General features: G+C 37.7%; 1 protein-coding gene across 5 annotated transcripts in view; it reads left to right on the forward strand.

Moving 5' to 3' along the window:
- Positions 1-22,465, forward strand: part of LOC137294088 (apoptosis-stimulating of p53 protein 1-like) — a 117,734-nt gene that overhangs the window by 64,967 nt on the left and 30,302 nt on the right. The window contains exon 1 of one of the 5 annotated variants that reach the window (XM_067825034.1): positions 12,296-12,371. The exons of the other annotated variants lie outside the window; for them this stretch is intronic. Coding sequence (XP_067681135.1) covers positions 12,354-12,371 — 18 coding nt within the window. The 5' untranslated portion in view covers positions 12,296-12,353. Of the gene's footprint in view, positions 1-12,295; positions 12,372-22,465 lie in introns of those variants that run through there. 5 annotated transcript variants of the gene reach the window in all.

Consider the following 22,465-nt stretch of genomic DNA (forward strand, 5'->3'; position numbering starts at 1 on the left):
AAGTGAAGAGGTCAGGTTGACGTCTTCCTTCTTTTATCAATTAATTTCGTTCTACCTTTGAACCGAATTGAACAAGGGTCCATAACTCATACTGTAGTCAAGGTAATTTGCAGCCAGGTGTTATACCAGGTGAGATGCCAGAGGTATCTCATATAGTGGTATTGTTGTGATGGGTGTGGTCAACTGGGCAAGGACGCTAATCATATTGATTATATTATGGAACAACAAAGTTCCACATCACTTGCCTCCATTTTTCATTTCTCATTTCCTGTAATTCTCCCTTATCAACCCCCTTCATTCCCCCACCCTGTCAGTACCCAGTAATCAGTGAATGTCACTCACCTGTATGCTTACCTGTGTGTATAACACGACCTCGCTTTTGTTGACAACAATTGTCAAGTAAGTAGGGCCTTCGAAGATAAATATTTGTAATTCATATTTGTCACACTGTGTCAACATACTTTTCTTGTAGATTACTCTGTGTAACTTGTACATGACCAATGTTTAAGCACACTGCTGAATGCTTGACATAAAGGGGCTGTAGCGTCTGTAGCTGACATTATCTTAGTCCTCAAGTCTGAGTGAAGGTATGTAATAATACTGTATTGCTTTCAAAGAACACAAGAGTTAAAGAAAAAATTGCTTTTGTTGTTCATTGGAGTGGAAGACTTGATGTTTGCATCTTGTTATTTTCAGTTTATGTTTTTGTCAATATAATTACTTGTTTTGTATGTTAATAGTGAAGGAATGATGATGATGTGGAGAATTCATTGTCGACATCAGCTACTTGACCCAGTCAGCTTGAGATGATAATGTGTCAAGGTTCCTTTCATACTTCAACAAGTGGAGGGTTTATAACTTCCATGGAGGGTCTCTTGGTTTTTTTTACCTTTTTTGTAGACTCAAGAAAAGGGACGGAAGGATAATGGCTGCTTTTGGTCCACATTTATGAAGAACTGAGAAATACCATTAGAAAGTTGTGTGAAAGTTATAAAATGTCCCAAACCTAAGGCTTGGAGGGGGCAGTACACTTTTCTTGCACAAAATTGTTGAAACTTTCTTGAAGTAAGGGGTAGGCCTCACATAGACTGATATTACTAAACTGTTGTAAGTTTCTTGAAGAAAGGGGTAGGCCTGACATAGAATGGTATTACAAAATTGTTAGTTTCTTGAAGAAAGGGGTAGGCCTCACATAGAATGGTATTACAAAATTGTTGTTAGTTTCTTGAAGAAAGGGGTAGGCCTGACATAGAATGGTATTACAAAATGGTTGTTAGTTTCTTGAAGAAATTCATAGGCCTCACATAGAATGGTATTACAAAACTGTTGTTAGTTTCTTGAAGTAAGGGGTAGGCCTCACATAGAATGGTATTACAAAATTGTTGTTAGTTTCTTGAAGAAAGGCTTAGGCCTCACATAGAATGATATTACAAAACTGTTGTTAGTTTCTTGAAGAAGGGGGTAGGCCTCACATAGAATGGTATTACAAAATTGTTGTATATTTCTTGAAAAAAGATGTTGGCTTTTCACATAGAAAGGTATTTCAAAGTAACCTTAGAATTTTGTTCAGTATTGCTCAAAGCAATTGTTGGCATATCTGACTTCATTCCCACTGGCTGTATACACCATTCATTGCATCATCATCGGGCCCAGCCACATGAGATCGTATCACACACTTTCCATAGCGTCCACAAATGTTACACTGACAGATATTATTATCAGATATTGTCTATAATCATTACCTATATTTATAACACAAACCTTTCATGTTTTGATTCATTGTCATGTACTTTTTTCTTGTATGATCTTATTATGATCAATTGGCGACTTCACTTAGCTCGTTTGACAGACATGTATAGTTTAAGACTTGATATATGTTACTGACGTGGCTGAACCTCTCTGTGTAATGAGCTTGGATATATACAGGGGATGGCTGACAGTGGCAGAGTTGGAGGTTAGAGATAGGTGGTGAGGGTGGAGGTTGGAGAGAGGTAGTCGGGGTGGAAGTTAGAGAGAGGTGGTGAGGGTGGAGGTTGGAGAGAGGTAGTCAGGGTGGAAGTTAGAGAGAGGTGGTGAGGGTGGAGGTTGGAGAGAGGTAGTCAGGGTGGAAGTTAGAGAGAGGTGGTGAGGGTGGAGGTTGGAGAGAGGTAGTCAGGGTGGAAGTTAGAGAGAGGTGGTCAAGGTGGAGGTTGGAGAGAGGTAGCCAGGGTGGAAGTTAGAGAGAGGTGGTCAGGGTGGAGATTACAGATAGGTGGTCAGGGTGGAAATGGGAGAAAGGTGGTCAGGGTGGAGGTTACAGATAGGTGGTCAGGGTGGAGGTTACAGATAGGTGGTTGTGGTGGAAATGGGAGAAAGGTGGCCAGGGGTGGAAATGGACAGTTGATGAGGTTAGGCAGATGCTGCTAATATTGCAGAGCCATTGCTTGGGGTGAGAAGATGAGTTTGATGTTGTGTGAATGGAAATGGCAGTGATACTAAGTTGATGTCTGATTTTGGTTTCTAAGTGTGTTGGAGATGGGAATACAGGGAAATGACTGTTGGGTGGACATGGGAGAGTCAATGAGTCATTGTGGCTAGATAGATACTGTGTTTATAAGGTGGAAGAGTGTATTAGTGCAAAATTTTGTACGTGAAGGGTTGGAAAGTCGAAGATGAGTTTGTGATGTGGATGGGAGGAGTGGGAAGCTATATATGAGATGGGAATGGGGACTACCATTGCGGTATGTGTTTCAAGTGGGAAAGATGCATTGGATGTGTTAACTGTTGATGAGATAGTGATGTAGGAGAGGATGTATTAATCTAGAACATGGAATGTTAATTGTTTTCCCATTACTAAATTGCTAGTTGTAATATTAAGACAGACTCCATTCCTGATGACAACTAGCCTAAGATACGCTATATGTTCTATAGAATATTCTGTGATGCACCATAACAAGCAGACGGCAAGTTAATGTCCACTCAAGGTGATGTTTGTTCCTCCCAGAAACCTCTTCCTGTTGTGCTCATAACTGGGGTAGTTATCTCTCCTCCAGTGTTATGACAGCACTGCTACAGGGCAATAATATCCTCAATTACTATGGAGCCATCCAGTGCTTCCCCTCTGGAGTTCCAATAGCTGCCTCCACACTGGACTAATTTCACTGCAGTGGCCAGGGTGCAGGAATCTTACAATTGTCCTCTGCATTGCTGGACTTAATGAACTGGGATGAAGGCAAACATGTATTACATGTTGCTAAGATTTTGAGATGTTTTTAAACGCCTCCTTTTTTCTCCTCTAAGTTTCCAGCATCCTTCAATGCTGAATTATTTGCTACAGTGGTTGTGACTTTTGTTAAGTGGAATTAAAGATTGACTTGGTATTTTTTAAAAGAATGAAATGCGACAAATCCTTTATAATGTCACCACGGAATGTCTCCTGAAGAAAGAATAATTGTTTCGCTGGGCTAAGACCCGCTCAAGACACGCTACAGATAACGGTAATCCATGGAATGCCAGGAATTCAGGTCCCACACCAGAGGTGTGTTACAGAATACTATTGTCTCCAGGTCCGTTTGGATTGGATGGATTATATCCGCCTTCCTCAACACACACAGGGCTGTATTAAATTGCTCCTTCATTTCACACTGACGAATTCAGGCATGGTGTTATGACCCACCAATTGAATTTGATATTTATGCATTGACCTTAAAAGTTTTGTGGTAATGGAATAGTAAAATATGTACGATACACAATTGAAGGAGTTTCCTTTAAACATATTCACATTCAATATCCTAAACACTCTTTTTCATCATCATCATTTTCAAAAACAAACACCAAATTGACTAATATTCATGTCTTTAAATTCATCATCATCATCATCATCATCATCATCATCATCATCATCATCATCATCATCATCGTCATTGTCATCGTCATCATCGTCATCACCGTCATCATCGTCATTATTAACATCATCATTTTGATTGTATTTGTTTTCTCAATGCACTTTGACATATATCATTCTGACAAGGAAATAGGATTTTGAAATTTATTAAATGAACTGAAATAGCATCTTGTTTATGTGGGTAGATTTTAATGTTTTCCTGCAGTCAGTTTGTATTGTCCACAGAGGTAGGAAGATGATAGAGGGGGCACCTGTTGATTGTAAACTGGACCGGCTTCCCCACCCATATCAGCTGTAAGATAAGTGTTATCACCTTCAGCCTCTTTCTATTGTATACACATGGCTGTATGTCAGATCCAAACATGTGGTGTCATTTTAGCTCTATGAGGAGGGCTGACTGAAGACACAGTTTCTTGTATTACCACAAACAGATATTGTTGCCAACACCTGATACTTTATAATGGATGGTTATGTTTCATCATTAATTAAAAGGATATTGGCCACACCTCTGTTGCACTGGTTTTTGAAATAATATTTTGGAGTATAGATGTCAGAGTTCCCTGTGGCATTATTTTGCTGTAGGTTTGCTGTGTGAAGCATGCCAGAAGAAGGAAATGGAAATATGTAGTTAAAAGAATTTAATCCTTCGGTTAATAAGAATGTGAGAATTACTAATGGATAGCTCCAGGTTGCAGCTGGAACTCAAATGGAGGGACTGGAAGACAGGACATTGTTACTATATACGCAGATTTATGAAGTGAACATACACAAATACACTTTTGCAACTTTTTTAATAATAAATATGTGAGCACTATCTTTATTTTTGCTACCACATTTAAGTGTCAGGTATTTGGTATTTTTTATATGAAACATACTGCTTGAAATATAAATTTTGGGGGGTATCAGAATAAAAAAACAAACTGTACACTGAGGTTCTTTAGAGGCATATAGAAGTTGGTATGAAAGTAAAACACAAAATATTGTTGCTGTCAATTTCTTTATTGTATACACAATATTCATTCGCCTGATGAAGAAGCTAGGAAAGGACTCGAAACATTGTATATACAGTGAAGAAGAGGTTGACACCCATAATATTTTGTCAAAATAATTTTATGCCCAAAAATTTGTCTCTAAGTCACAATAAACTCTTCTATAATTACTGGTCAGCTGAATTAAGACATTGGTTTAAAGTAAAGCTGTTAACTGATCAGGTTTATTTCATCTTTTGTTTTGAGGAGAATGTGAAACAAAATGCTCTGCATGAGACTGATGCAGTGCAGCCATGTTTGTTGAAAGAGACAAATATAACGAGGATTGATTGGTCGACATGTCACTTTGGTGATTGTATGTCAACACAACCTGCTTCCTTCTTCACACTGTCAACCACTGGTTTTCCTGACCTATTTTTGATACCTAATTCATCAGATACTAAAAACAAACTAATGATGAATATCCAAGTTTGTTTCTGAAAATGTGTATTGAATTGTATGTATACTCCAAACAGTAAAGAACTTGACATCCATAAATCTGACTTTTCTTATGCCTTTCACTTATAAAGGCCCGTAAAAAATTTGATTTTGCAGATGGTGTTGACATATCTTCAATTCATGTATTTTTGCATAATCTGTATATTAAGTGACAGTATGCCTTAAGACCCAATAGGATATTATCAGCATTAACAAATGTTTTATCGACTCACTGTGGTGTATACCTTATAATATGCGAACAATGTAGCAAAGGATGCGTGTACAGGTTGTTGAACTAAACAGAGCGAGGTGTAAATGATATGAGAACTGTAGCGTTACTCAATATCCTGATTCCCTTATGTCAAGATGTATACAACATATTCAATGAATTTGATGTACTTCTCAATGCTTGACCAGATTTCAATACGAACCGTGCCTCCGTAACATCTACAGCTAACTTCCCATGTGAACATGACGAGCCAGTTTTCCATCAGTGTACATTATACAATATATCCATATTCGTGGGTGGATCTTTTTATTTTCTTTCAAAAGAGTTCTGAAAGCAATTGGTCTCTTTGAAATCCTTGAATTCAGCTTCATTACTTGGTGTAACCCAATTCAATAGAAGATACCACTTCATAGTCACCTGAAGCTGGCGAGCATTTTTGTAAAAGTTTGTCAGTTGTGTATCTAATAGGTTTAGTTACTTCAGAATATGTTAATGTGTGTGATTTAAATGTAAGTTGGACAGTGTGGTAGCATAGAGGTTAAGGTTACTCATGATTCCGATGACCCAGGTTCAAATCTCCACGTGGGCACTTTGTGTGGAACTCATCTCTGGTGTTCCCTGTCGTGATTTTGTAGCAATATTACTAAAAGTGATGTAAAACCATACTCACTCACTAAAAGTGACTTACCTGTGCTTATCTAGGTTCTTTTTATATGATCAAATTAATTAAAGATGTTTTACTTTCTTTGACATCCTTGATAACTTTACAATGATGTACAAGACAGGTAATAAACTGTGAGACCGATGCAGGTCAAAGGTCAGGGTGACTGCAGGTTCTCCCTGATGTGTGATAAATGAAGTAACTCTGGAAAGGGTGGAATTAAGATAAAGATAGGATAAGCTGTGGTTGAATGTCATTGTAACGTCAACTTTACTGCTTCAAATTTACTGCCTCTTAAAAACCGAGCAAGTTCATGTATGTCAAGCTACATTTAATCTGGGCAGTTGATAATAACACTGTGAACATGTCCTGAAGGTGGAAATGTGATGGCACTCATCTTTCATTGTCAGTGTTTGAGATTGTATTTACAAATAAAATACTGCAAGAGAACAAGCGATGAGGCTATAAACACAAGGAGATGTTCTCTGTAGTGTATGGACCACCCATATGTTCAGTAGAAACATGCATGGCATCAATGAATGGACTTTCTGACAAGAAATTGAAGTTGCTTCTCACAAGATCCCATAAAGAAATCCGCCTTGAAATTTGGTGTTTTCTTCTTTGTGCTGCTAATTATGGGATGTTTTTTCAGATGTAACTTTATTTGGTAGAGCTCACCTGTTGGCTGATCGTTAAAGGTCAGAGGTCAGTTTCCCTCGCGTGACAGGTGCAGTCAATATGTGACGGTCAGTCGGAATAAACAACGACTATTGTGTGGACAGTTTCCCTGCGGACACACAGCATCACAGAAGCGTGATTTCTTCGTCTAATTCTCAGCTGGGTATTTGTTGTGATCGAGTGTAATTACTGGCGGAATAATAATTACTGGATTGGAAAGTCATACGAAAAATGATTTAAGTTAACATGTCCAACAAGGATTATTCTGTAGACTGAAACATGATGGCTATACAGGTGAGTGCCACTTTTTTGTAATATCTTACTCCTGAAATTCGCATTCTCTGTACATTTGTTGCGTTTTTCATTTGTTTACATGTGAAGATATCCTACATGATATAAAAAAAGTATATTTTCTCATGATTTTTTTTTCAAATCTGGAATTGATAGACATTTTTTAAAGCTGTTTTTTTTTAGTTCATAATGATTCTGCTGTGACCATCACAACAAGCATGGCTTGAGCACTGGAGGACATGATTTATCTCAAACCATCACAAGTCACCCACTGAGCCCTTCTTCTTCAACATACAGGGGCCTGGAGGAAATTATTGTTTGATGTTTTTCACAACATTGTGAACTTTTATCTCAAACTGTTTGATGAGTTGAAGAGTCTAAGCTGTAGTTTTGAGGGTTTTGTGATGTGTGGGAGTGATAGCAGAGATAAGACCATTGCTGTAAATCAAAGACTCTACCAGTTCAATAGTAAATAGATATGTAGATCCCCTGTAGAGGAACGTGGAATCAGCTCATCTGCTGCAGTCTGTCCTGCACCAGAGGGAGCCACTTTCACAACAATAAAGCAGCACTTGTCACAAGGTGAAGAGGAGAAGAGGAGAGGTAGATAGGTATTCATGGCCCTTTATACAGACTCCAGACTTGTAAAGAGCATCTCTGCTGGTCAGAATACTGTGCTCATTGGAAGGGCACCTGTCTGTGAAACTGTGGCTGCAAAGACCTTCTTCCAAGCCTATTTAGATCACTGAAGTCTTGAAGCTCTGAGGCTCACTTTATGAAAGGGCAAGCTGAAGAAGAAATACAAAAGCATTGGCAAGTTGAAAGTGGCTAGGTTTTGCTACAGTCTGTTAGACACAGGAAGTCTGTCAGTGAAGATTGTACAGCGCTATATTATTTCCATAAACTATAGATGGAAGAGAATACATATTATGAAATATAATAGATTGGACATGTGTGATTTCTCAAAACTGTTGCTCCTTGAGCCTTGGTATAAAATGTGTGTTTTTTATCCCCCCCCCCCGGCATGTCTGTCTGTCTGTCCGTCCTTCCATCCATCCATAGTCTGTCCGTCCGTCCGTCTGTAATCATTTTGTTTCCGGAGCATAACTCAGAAACCATTTAATATTTTTCTGCAAAAGTAGATAAGTGTGGCAGACCCTAAAGTGGTGCCTCTTGCTATTTACAGGTTTTTGTGATTTATCATTTTCTCCGTTTTCATGGAAATGTTTCGGACATTGTCTCAAAATGGATGGATGGGCTTCGTTTTCGGAGCAGAACTAAAAAACCGTTCAATACTTTTCTGCAAAACTTGGTAGATATATCAATCGTAACCTAAAGTGGTGCCTTTTGTTACTTACAGGTATTGGTGATACATTATTTTCTCGGTTTCCATGGAAATGATTCGGACTTTGTCTCAAAAGTGAGAGGTGTGTTTCATTTCCGGAGCACATCTCAAAAAGTTCCTAATATCTCTCAGCAAAACTTGGTAGATATATGTGGGAGACCCCAACATGGTGCCTTTTGCTATTTAAAGATTTTTGTGATTTATAATTTCCTGGGTTTCCATGGAAATGGTTTCGGACTTAGTCTCAAAATGGAGGGATGGGCTGCGTTGATGGAGCACAACTCAAAAACTTCTAAATATCTTTCTGCAAAACTTGGCAGATATGTAGGGGAGACCCCAACATGGTGCCTTTTGCTATTTACAGATTTTTGTGATTTATAATTTTCTTGGTTTCCATGGAAACGATTCTGACTTAGTCTCAAAATGGAGGGATGGGCTTCATTTCTAAAAAGACATTAAGTGACTGTCTGATGATTTGTCCTTTCAAATATGTAGGGGCCAGTGGGATATGTCATCTTCTGATGACTCTTGTTTTTAAATGTTGTCAATTATTCATTATATATAGAACAAATTTATGAAAAACATGTAGATTTTATCATTCTGTTTCACGATTGTGTTATATTAGTTTCCATAGATGACCTTTTTTATACAGAAGAATTGCAGCATATTTCAAGATGCCTATGCAGATGCTAGTGTGAGAATGAACAGCTGAGATGAATGACATGTTTGCAAGTCTTTTTGGACAAAACCAAAAGAAATGTTATAAATTTCACAATGCGTACTTGGCTACCAGAACAAGTTACTGATATTTCTTTCAAAGCAACATTGATCAATAAAATTAATAGCGTATCTGAAGCTTCAAGTTCTTAGTTGAAACAATTTCCCAATGGTGTGCCATACTTCTATACTTTCTGTGATTGTGGAATGGTCTCAGAGTAAGACACCTCCATAAGCTGTTTGAGCAGCTGTTGACAATCACAAGCTGTCCAAGCACCTGCTGACCAGCTGAACTTTCAAAGCATTGCTCACCATTGTCCACTACACATTAACTACATTTTAAACAATGTTGAAATAATGACGATACTGATTATACAACATGGTGTTAGTAGTTTTGTCCTGTCCTGGAAACATGAATCTCACTTGGTGGCATAGACAAACACTCTTGGTCTCTGAATATATATAATTTTGATAGAAAAGAATAATTAATTTCAAATTAAAAAGGAGACCCAGCGATATGGGAGGATCAGAACCTAAGAAAATCTAATCTTGCTTCACTTAGGTTGTTAACACTGCAGAGAGGGCTTGTCAGTAGGGAAAATAATGCTTTTCAGGGATAAGACTCTGTAGCCTTAAAAAAACTCATGATCTGGAAAATGTACCATTACTCATTTTATCAGTAAAAGTTAGGGACGTGAAATAATATTATTACATGTTGTGGAAAGGTATTCGTTTCTGTTTTATTTATGACTGAATCACACTAGTTTTTGTTGTGTTTAATTCCTTTACCATGAGAGCTGGAACCTCCGGGGTATTGAAACAGTGTAAGTGTTGGTGCTCGTCAACATGTTGGTAAAATTGGCCACATCTTGATAAGCCTTGAAAATTGCTGAAAGCATTCTAAAACAATATTCGTTCAGGGTGTTTCTTCTTTTCCAGTTTCTAAGAAAAAGTCATGAATTTTTTAAACAAACAATATTACTTTAAAGTGTTTAGTGTGTGTCAGGCTTCATATATTGCGGAAAAACATGTTGCCACTTCTTTTTTACTGCTGGTATTTCCCAGCTGATGATATCCTTCTTATCAGTTTGGCGGGACCTCAAAAGGGTGTTCAACGATCATGTAAAATATATTAGTGCAAGTCTTGACCCCTAAACTCATGTTGAACATTACTAGAAGAGTTTTGTTGCATTGTCATAATAACAAGATATGTTCTAAAATGACTTGCCATCACTTGCCATAATATTTTCAAATGTGTGATGTAATTGCTTTGGTGCTTGGTACGTGCTATATAGGCCTTGGAAAATGAGCAGCGTGTACGAATACGTTTTTTGATGGCTTATGCCAATGAACAATATTGTTAAACAAAATCGGAGAAAGTGATCTTGCATGCATGGTAACAATTAACACCTCGGTTCGCGTTAGAAAGAGTAATGAGATCCCTCACATTAACACACCTGCATGCACTGGTCTCAATTGTCCTTTCACGTACAACAAAATAGTAATGTTGTGTTTTTTTCTACACGTAAAATAGTTCAGGTAAACAGTTAAGTAGGTTAACTTTGTTCCATGAAAGGAAATCAAAAACACTGAAAAAAATAATAATCATAAGCAGGCCCACATCTGTTTATTAATGCCCTAAGATTAAGAAAAAATGCGATAAATGTTTTTCCAATATGTTTTTTGCCGTTGGAAAGTAAGTACTTTCTTGCTGAAGGTCTCTTAATAAAGATGAGGTAAATACTCCACAGCTTGGCGTTGTTGATACAGTGTTTGTACATCATAGTTCGGCCTGGGTTTGATTCTGGTATACAATGGTCAATTATTATTTCAATGAAATGTTTGCTGGTTTAAAGTACTTGACTTCACAGAATGACAACTACTTGTACTGCACTTATTGTGACTTAAGAGCTAGCTGTCTCACTTTCTGATAGAATTGCAAGTACTTAAAGTGTACTAAACTCTGTGTAAAAGCTGGTTAGGTTACTAACTCAGAATCACCGCCAAAGTGATGAGAGTTAGCCAATACAGAGTTACAGGCTGTTAAAGTGAGGGTGTATTCTTAGTAGTTGGTATTTTATCATGGCAGTGATTGGTACCCCTACAACAGTAAACACTGACCACTTGTGATAGGCTGGCAGATAGGTGTGGAATCTCAACCTGTGCTACCCCCAGAGGGTGATTAACCTTGACCCCTGTCAATTACCCATGACCACTGGGACTCTCATTGATACCAGAGGTTATTGTTGATCCGGGATCTCGCTCATTAACCTTGTTCCGGTATCAAGACCCAATTTAAGGATAATTGTAGTCTCTGGAGTTATAAACTGAACCGTGCTTAATTCAGTATGTTTTTTATGTGAGTAACCATGGCATCAGATGGTCCAAGTAAGCTGAATTTACTTTAAAATGGAATGGTACTATTTCCGCCATAGCTGTTACTAAGCACCTGTGACTGTATCTGTACATCCTTCAATACACCCCAGGTCCTTTCCACACACCCTTCAATACACCCCTGGCCATCCCCATACACCCTTCAATACACCCCAGGCTATCTCCATACACCCTTCAATACACCCCTATCCATTTCCATACACCTGTCAATATACCCCAGGCCATCTCCATACACCCTTCAATACACCCCAGTCCATCTCCATACATCCTTCAATACACCCAAAGACATCTCCATACACTTTTCAATACACCCCAGGCCATCCCCATACACCCTTCAATACACCCCTGGCCCTCTCCACACACCTCAAGTCATTTCCAGTAAATAAATATTCCCTACAAGTCTTTACCCAGTTCCCTAACCCCCAACCATGTAACCCCAGCACCCCCAGTCTCCTTCCCCCACCTCCCCTATTCCCCATGCCCCTCCCCATGCCCTCATTCACCCCACTGATATCTGTGGAGGAACACAATAGCTGACGGGGCATACCTGCCCCTCATAATCACCCTCCCCGGAACACACACTATGTGCGACACTCTATCAGCCACTACCCTGTGCGTAGTAGTCAGTCTACGCTGGACGCTCGCATTGTAAACAACTCTGGAATTTACCTTTCCCAGTGCAGGCAACCATGATGCAAGTTGCTAGGGTGAGTGAAAGACACATGTAACGCTTCTATCTGCCCTGTTTGTAGGAAATGTGGAGAGGTATTACAGACATTATATAACCAGTAGATTATTTTGGATCAGAATTTGAGTGAAAGGTTCCTCCAACACTGTCAGCTTGGGGGTTTCATTTATTTCTCAGCTGATGTTGGAGACATTTTCTCTACCAACTTTAAATGTTATTACATGTAGTTATGGTGAAGTAATGGACAAGTAATATCTTGTATAATTTTAAGTCATGTTTGGATGTCCTGTGTGAATATTTTGAATGTTTACAACAAGGAATCAAGGCTTTCAGGATCACGATCACAGTCTGTCAAAGGGTTGCTAATAGATGACTGAAGTATGGAACAACAGAAATGAAATATTCCCATCTTCATCAGATTAATTTGGTTGAATCTCATTAGCAAGTGTACTTTTTGAATCTTTATCATGAATAATTTCTTTAACTAAACACACAACTAAACTGAAACATGTTCATTTATGATAAATTATCAACTCAATGATCCAGGTCCAGTTCATATTCTCATAAAAAGTAAAAGTGCATAACCCATGTGAGGATCATGTTATTTAAACTACGACCGACCACTGCAGCTTTGGTCCTTCAAATTAACTTGTTGTGGCTCGAAAGATCAAGCCACTTTCTCTTCTGTGTACCTACTCCATTGACTGTCATATAGGTAAATGTCTCCCAGAGAGTCTGTCCATAACATGTGTGTTTCAATCACTGTAATCCAATCCCAAAGGCATGTGGACTTCACAGATACAATTCAACCCTGTCGCAGCGAAAACGTAGGATTGTAGTGAAATTCAATGGGTAAGTGTTGTTGTGGTTCGAAGCCAGTATGATTAGACACACAGATAATTTACTTTATGGCACGTTTGCTTGACAAGAGTTTATCTGTATATGGAGATTCCTGAGGCTTTGTTCGCAAGGAGATTCATGTCAAGTTTTTTCATCTTAAACTGCCACCTGGAATTGAAATGGAAAATCACAGTGCGTGCACTGATGGGATTTGACAGAAATTGATTTATTTTAAATGAGTTTCAAGCTATCGGGTCAATCAAACTTCAGAATTTATTGCAGCGTTTTGTTCAGATTTTGGTGATAGCTTTTTCAAACTATCATGTGACAAATTGGGTTGTTTCCAGCAGTTGCAAGTAATGTCTGGTGTTACTGTATGCACTCATGGAGTATTAGTATAAACAATGCTCAGCCCGGATATGATACGTTGTGTCATCAGTATACTCACCCGGTTTACATGACAAGTGTTTGATTAATCCAAAATATGCTATATCTGTCAAAGGATGATTGAAACCTCATAAAAAAAATGTTGCCATGACAGTACTGCCGCTCTTTTTCATAAACTTCATTTCTTTAATAATCTTGATAACATGATGTTTTATAAACAATTGTTTATTCTTTAAAATGTGTAGCAACAAATACCTGCAAATTATGAAATGAACAATATCTGGACTCATCAGTTAAAACAGAGAAACATAATGCAATGTCCTGTTGATAGACTGTAGCAACAAGAAAGTGATCAGACCACGTGCCATTTTCCTCTCTTCCCACCTCGGCAGTCCGTACAGAACAAGATTCACAACATTCTGCCATACTTGACATGCAGGATGAACTTTTTTATGAGAATTTTCTATATCATTTGAAATTATGTGCATTAAATGTTCAGTATTTAATACCTTGAATATTCAGTTCAAAATTATATGAAACAGTATAACTATAAAATGCATCGATGAAGGTATGTAAATGGCGGTGTGATCACATTCACATATTCAAACTGTCACATCAACACTCTGTGTGTTTACTTATTTATACACCCACTTTATACCTATCAGCATGCTTGGGCCATATTTCCATTCACATGCCACACAAGGTGCCTTGAATATTCTGGGAATCATTTTCAGACATCTACAACACATGGGAGCCTATTGTTAGCCACTTTGACATTTTTCTTAGTGCTGTTGGGAAGGACGCATTCAGTCATGTATACTAGCATTAATGTTGTCATTTTGAAAATCATGTAGAAAATTTGATTGATTAGTAAAATCAAAGCTTCTTCATCTGTTGTTTTGAATTGTTTTATGAAAGAATAATATTTTGTATGGGTTCCCTATGAACTATTGATGGGTGCACAAGGTTTATTTCATATCAGTTCATAACAATTAGCCTGTTGATTTTATAACTCTCACAAACTCTTTGTTTGTAAGGCTGAAGACATCTGACCATGCTTAGTATATCATGGGCAACATGACCATGTTCAGTAAATACAATACAAGAGCTCCTCTTGGAAAGTTTGAGAGAGGTCTTACCATGTTTAGTAAACACAAGGCAAGGTAGATCTCAGCTTGGTCAGTATGAAAGGGAGAGGTCAGTATGAGCAGGGCTAGAGTGACCAATGTCGGAGGTAACACTGCACTGATTGAGTGATTGGTCATGGGTGAGTGTCCAGGTTGGAGTTAATTGAGGGATGTGAGTGGGCGAGTCGTTCGCCTATTTGACACGGTCCCCCGCTCTGAGTCACCTGGCTTTAGTTACATCTGGACCATGCGTCACCTTTTACCTGGTCAAATCACACCTACCTGCATCCCTCAACGCTGGTTAGGAAGTGGTACTCAGGGACACAACACAGGTCAAGCATTCCGAAATAACTTAATTGAAAGTATTTCCTATGTTATATTGGCAAGCATATCTCTTCTAGGAATGGCTTGTCTTATGAATCTTTAAGATAGTTGTCAAGAGAGGACAGAATGTAAGCTATTTTTCTGTTTAACTGTTTAATTAGAGTAGATTCAAGAATTGTTCAGAGAACTGATAGTGATACAGAGCAGCATTCTGGGATAGATTTTAACTTCCGCATCCAACACCTCATCCAACACCAGCGACACAGCGTTTGTTTGACATTACCTGAACACATAGTGTCAGTTGGTTTTCTTGTATGTTACCAAAGTCCAAACAGCCTATGTTGCTATGTGTAAATGTCATATTTAACCAGCATGCATTTGTTGGTTGGGCAAGATTTGCACCTCCAACACAACTGTTGCATCTTGTGTGAAGGATCTGGCATCCTGTTACAAACTTCTCAGCTGTTATTTTCGTAAACTTGCAAGAAAAAAATAAATTAACTAAATGAACTCTGAATATTGTCCTGAAGGATTGGCCATAAGATGGCAATCTCTCATACTCCCACTCATTTTGTAAGGTATGATCTTCTTCCCACACTTATTGTCACCTGACTGTAAGCCGTGGCCCCTCAAGAAATATTGTAAGTGGAACATCAGCAGGTCCAGATCGTGTCCTTGTGGAGGTGGGACATGTTGTGTGGTTAATGAAGTGTGTCCAGTATGTTGTTGTCAGTGTCCTCGCTGTGTGTGTTTCACGTTAATAGATGTGGATCTCTATAGACAGAACAACAGGACCTCTTTCCTTGTGGCATCTTGGTATTGAGTCAGGACATTTAAATGTGGAGAAGGTCTGCTTGGCATCACATTATAAATGTTTGGTTGACTACAGGTGTGCTCACTCCTCCCTCTTAATAGAAATTGTAATGGTAGGATCAGGCTTTTTGTAATTATGATATATTCCATTCTGGGAATTGTGTCAAATAGTCTTTGTTATTCTGTCAGTACACTGCATGAGAAGAAACATACCTTTTGTAAAATCTAAAAACTAAAAATACACAATGCCACTTTGAAAGTAGTTGAATGTGGTACCTGGTATATGGAACCTGTGTGGATTAGATAGCTGACTTTGTTGGTAAGACTACAGAATACTGGATACCTACCACCATCTTTGAAAGCAGGCAAGTTTACTTTGTGTTAGGGTTTTAATTAGGGTGACAATATAAATCTGAAGTGTGCTTCTCACTGTATATTAGGTCGTCTCCTGTTTTCCCAGAATAACCGCATTTGAGGTTTTTGTTTTGCATGAACAGGTTTTACTTTGTGCAATCATCTTTTCCTAGCTCTATATGAACCTCATCATTCAAATGATATATGAGTGTTTGAATCAATTGAAAAATGTTGTTAAAGGTTAAGCTCAAATGTTTTCCCTAGCAAGACTGGAACTGCAACTCTCAGATTTATTCTACACATGACCACCAGGCCAACAACAGAAGTAGGGTTGAGTTATCAATTTTAGTTAATGTTATTAAATTGATTTTACATGCCCTTCAGGGATTGTTATGTAGCTTCAATAAATGGTCATTTAACAGTATGTATGTTAGAGAAAACACTTCTCCGTGGGTGTTGGTAGACAATGTAAAATCAGGGTTGGAAAATCCCTCACCCTCCGGTTTTGCATTGTCTACCAAAACCTCAGAGGTGTTATTATTCCTATATTGAAACAATATGGTTGGTAGGTATGTGGTATTCTGTACCGACTTTGTGTACAGAAAGTGTGGGTTCAAATCCTAGATGGGAATCAACCCAACAAAAGTACTAGAATCTGTACGTTACTGCCAAAAGTGTATTCCTAAAAACTGTAACCAAAACTGATCAATACAGAGATTTATTTTTGCATGAGCTTTACTAAACGCTGATTGTGGTTGTGTCAGGTTTTTCCTCCTCTTGCTCAAAGCATGTTCTCAGCCTTGACAGGGCTATTTGCATCCAGTACACCAACACCGCTTCAGGAAAGCCCTCTAACTATATGGGTGTCAGATGACCTTTTGGGTGGCTTGTCTGGAGTATTTCTGTCCCTCTTGTTCTAAGTTAGGTGTGTAGATGGGCTCCTGATGGATGAAACAGGCCTGAGTTGATCTGTAGGAGGCACCAGCATGTATTGATACATTCAGAAGTACACAGTGATAATGTGCCACAGGACCTCGGCAAACTGTGTGATGTTCTTGGCATTTGTGGAGACAGATGTTCTTGTATTTTGTCATGTTTATCATCGCAAGAAACACATATAGATCATTGTACTTCCACATTTTGGTATTCAGTGGAGGTTGGTATATAATTGTCAAGACATGAACCCATATCTTTTGATGACTAGATGAGAATTTAAGCAGGGTCAAAAATGTGTTTTTAATGTGTCTGAAATGCATGTGGTTCTCACCTTAAATATTTAACAGAGATGGGAGGATTGTGCTCTTGCTGAGTTGAAGTGGCAAACACATTAGTAAAGAGAAATTCTGTCAACTTTAGATAACAAAATTGAGATGGCCTCAGTTCAGGAATATTCACAAGATGTGTTCTTGATATAACACATTTTATATCAAGTCAACCTAACTGAAAGTTATATATGTTGTTTTTTGTCAATGTGAAACAATAAACCACTATTTGGTAGAGTGTAAACTAGATCAAGCTTCTGACAATCACTGTTAAGCTTCATGAGAAGTGCCCACATTGCCATCATACAATATTCGACCTTCAGCTTATTCTATTTGGCTTGAAGAGGATATATATGCTGATGATATGTTTGACATACTGTTGCTTTTACCTCAATCATTTATCCGTAAATCTGAAATTGTAAGATTTTTAAAACAGCCTTAAATTTTAATCACTTTAAACTTTACATCCAGGTCCATAGACTCTCCACGATTCATGAGACAACAAATATTGATTTTCTGAAATCTGGAATACTGTATCTTGCTCACCTGTACCTCATCAGAACAATTGTTAAGTTATTTTTTTTTCTTTCAAAAAGCAACTGACTAAAGTGTCCAATAACAGATGGAAGAATTTCTCAAGGCTGATCACTCTCCTTCCCTACACCCTTAAATTTGTTTCCATCTTTGAAGATGCACAAGATGGTTTTCCTGGGTAATCTCGTGTTTGAAGGTTGTACATAAGCAGGCTGTGTTTACTGGGAGTATAGCTACCAATATAGGTTGGACATCTGCCAAAATAGGGTCTTATTTTCACCTCGTTTCCAGCACAGTGGTCAGCTATTTATCATTATGTCCATGCTTGACGTCTTCAACCCATTGCTCTTGTTTACTCACCCAAACATGAGTGTTGATGGTATTTAACTGTACATTTGTAGCTGCTATGATAATTACCGTATTTATTGTGTTTGACCTTGGTGAAACAATAACACGAAGTCTCGGGGTCACAGTCATTTCAGTATTAATTATCAGCTCGCGTTTAATTTATTCTCACAATAGGAGTGTAAATGGCCTTATGTAACTGTTTATGACTGTGATATGTCCTTTCTTCACATGGGAACTCTTATCTTAAACATCTTGTCAAAGTTAATTTTGACAAGAACCTAATCACATTGATGTGTTTATGAATATATAGTAACCATGTAATTTTAGATAAAGGAAACATATATGGCTAAAAGGAAGGTTTGCACTTTGTTATCAAAGCATGGAAATATATGTTATGTTAAATCACAAAAGTATGAAATATTCAACATTTTAAACGTGATACTTGCACTGTTGCTATGGATATCTAGTCTGTTCACTACCGATAATTGTTAAATGTATATTATAGTTTAATATTCACATTGCAGAAGGAAGCAGGACATGATTTAAGCATGTAGAACCTGCTCTGGTACAATCTGACACTGTCAAATGTAACCTCATATTTATTTCAACTTGCAGGCTGTGCATGGTAATATTTCGCTGTTCAAAGAACACAGACTTCAGCTGGAAAACTAAATGATGAGAAACTGGCTTGGAACAGTGATTGATTGTAAATTGTACCCAAACTCAAGCATTATATATTATTTTATATTCAGCAGTATGTGCCAGCTCATTTTGTCTGGTGCTAGTGTGTTATGGCTTTAGGTTGTAATAGGTGGAAATGGGTTTCAATTCTTCTTTCCGAGCCTTTTAAATCCGATGTCAAGTGTTTTTATTAAAATTGTCCCTGAACTTATTCCATCAAGGGTAAGGAAGCTTTAAATCTATGAACTGCATGAAAATTTCAATTAAAATTCCTGTTCCAGAATGTAAATTACTGAAGTGAAATATGGTATTTATATCCCTACTTGTTCCTGTAATCTGCTGTGGCATGTACTTATTATTCTTCCAGGTGCCATATGTCACTTTACGTGGAAATCGGTTAAGCCTACATGATTTGAGCGATGGATTTAAGTCACTGAGATTTTCCATACTTGTCAAACTGTGATTTCAACCTAATTACTAATGTTGTACCTTCCAACACCCAAGGCAACTGTTTTACCTTTTCACAGGTGAGAATTGCTTCACGTCATGTCACTAAGCTCGGCTAAATATGGATGTGTATTTTATTACTGCACTCAGTAGAGCTCTCAAGGGATTTCCCTGTATTACTTCAGAAGCTTGTTATGCAGTAAGTCCGTGCATTTCATGGACTAGTACTGAGGAGATTTAAGTTTCTTCAGTATGTTATATCAATGGATTGCCTCACCTGTAATCAGTTTGTTTTGCCATTACTCTATGATGTCATCGTAGTAAAACAAACTTTACTGCAGGGATCATGTTTCAAACTTGGGTCATTATTTTGTTTGGCTGATTGCCAGTCACTTGCCCTGGCCTTCCCACAGGTGATTCATTGTTACAAAGAAAAGGGGAGATAACTATTGTCAACCTTGCTTCACCAAGGTTTTATAAGTTCATAAATGTTTGGATGGTACATGATTAAAGATGTTTTGAAATTGTCATTGACATGTGCTCGTTGTAAATTCAAATAGAAAAGGGCAATGGATGAGAAACTTGAGCATATGTTGAACTTAAATGGAATAGATTTATGTAAGTTTAATTGAGCTGAATGATTGATGTTCGCAATTATAACATGATTCAGATACCTTGTTTGCAATACACTTGCCTGAAGAAACTGGATGAATCATTGTAAAGTATGTATTGTTAGTGAAAAATATAGCTTGCTTTTCAGTACAGTAAGGCCAATGTTGCATATGTTCTTCATTTTCATTAAGTGAGTTAATACTTGACCTCCCAGAGATTAGTCCTTTAAAATGGCATTCACACTACAAATTAAAGTTTGACAACACATGTTTGACTGTGTGAATATGCCACCAACTTGCTACCAACACCAATTTCAGAGTTGTGAAACTGTTGTTGAGAAATAAGATCGGTCTCTATTCTCACCATCTTTTCCATCAAACTTTCTGGGTTGTCAAACTCATGTTATTCAGAAATGGCCAATATCTGTCAAAGAAATTGTCACATGACCGCCCGATAGAGATGTGGTGCTCAAATGACTTGAAAATTTGACAGAATGTGTTTGACGTGTGAAAGTGTGAGTTGGACAAAGTTTAGTTTGCCATGTGAAGTCCACTTAAGAATGAAGCCCAACCCATGCCTTTTTCATGGTTGATTTATTGTTTAATCTAATTAAATGTACAAACTCTATCTAACTATATAAAAACACAGACTGATGTATGGCATTATTGTGGAGTGGGACTGGTGCTTCTGTTTGACAATTTACATAATGTTTCCCATGACTGAACCACTGAGATCTGGTGTAATGCAATTATTGACCAAACACATTCTCACATTGATTTAGATAGTGCACTATTCAATTATTGTTATCAAAATTTGTGATCACTTTTGAATTACAATGCTCCTTACAACTCATCAAGATTTAAAATATCTCCTCCAGAAATGGAATCTTGTCTTTTCTAGCCTGCATCTATTAAATTTGATCCTCAAAATTGCTCTGCCTAAAAATATAGACAATGTATAATTTAGCTAGGAACAATAACAGCTTATCTTGCTCAGTGAATAATTCACCATCTTTTCGTTCAAATGTCATGCCAGGACTTCAAAGCCGAAGAGCAATTTCTCTTGAAGGTCATAAGGTCACAGTGTGTTTAGCAGGTCCGTGTGACATTTCTAATGAATGTGACAGCACAGTATCGTAGTCCTCTGCTTCAAACTCCAGGAAGGATAACGCCATTACTCATCTTGGATCAGGTTTCACATTTGATTCAATGTATTCTCTGAGAATTCATTTTATTCAGCCTTGAAGTGTTTTTGATGTCCTAATCCCATTGCCTTCTTTCAATGATGCTCTGGGGATGTACACTTCACTGATTTCTGAAGTAATTGATATTGTTCATCATAAATTTGATAACTGAATTTTATTGTTTTGTCCATAAACAATTAAAATAGTTAAAGATGGACTTGTTGAAACCATCAGTTCACAAAGTTCGTTTAGTTTTATGTTTTGTAAGTCAACATATAGATGCTCAGAAACATCCAAAGATAAACCCAAATATAGCTTTGTATAACAGGTCCATGGGTCCGAATAAACTGTTATGCCACAATTGTGTTTTCACGCTATTTCCAGATTTCTGATCCTGTGATGATCTGGGAGGGGTGGCCTAATGGTCAATGTAGTGGGGGATCACACCAATGGTCTGGGTTCAATACTCTGTTGTGTGAAACTCGTTACAAGTTTTACTCCTCTGTCATACTGTTGGAATATGGTTAGCAGCACTATGAACTCTTTCCTACTCTCCAGAAGAATACAACTGTTTTTGTTAAATTTATCTCGCAGTAAATGCTGTGACAAGTGGAACATTTTAGGGTAGGGGCTCATGCAGTTATGGGAGGTGATTTTGTAACCAACACATGTGTTATTTTTATTCACTGTTCACAAAAAAATGACATAACTCATCATCATTAATGTTTTACACTTTCCATGTTTAAGTTGTGTGGAATACTTCTATTGTTCAAATGGAATCAAAACCTTTTCTTCTGTGTTTGATGCAATGAGTATAAAACAATTTTGTTAATTTCCTGGAGTGAATTATTTATTTAGGTGAAATTGCAATTGTCACATAACTGTATTTCTTTTCCTAATCCATCACAAGGTATTTTTAATGACACAATTGAAGAAATCACGATCTGACTCGCACTGAACTTGATGTATCATTATTAATTTATTTCTGACATTTAGATCCTTGAGATAATGACCAAATAAGCATGAAATTACCAGATTTCATTCAGTTTGTAAAAGATATTAACTGCCTTGTAATGTTGTCATGTGGTGGTTTGTGTGCTCCAACTGATGTCAGCACCAAACCCAGCCACTCGGGGTAGCTGGCCTGGCCTGAGGCAGTTCAAATCACTAGTCCTAAAGGCACTAAAAAATACTGCATTTC

Source organism: Haliotis asinina, chromosome 8 (genome assembly GCF_037392515.1).
Source record: "Haliotis asinina isolate JCU_RB_2024 chromosome 8, JCU_Hal_asi_v2, whole genome shotgun sequence".
NCBI lineage: Eukaryota > Metazoa > Mollusca > Gastropoda > Lepetellida > Haliotidae > Haliotis > Haliotis asinina.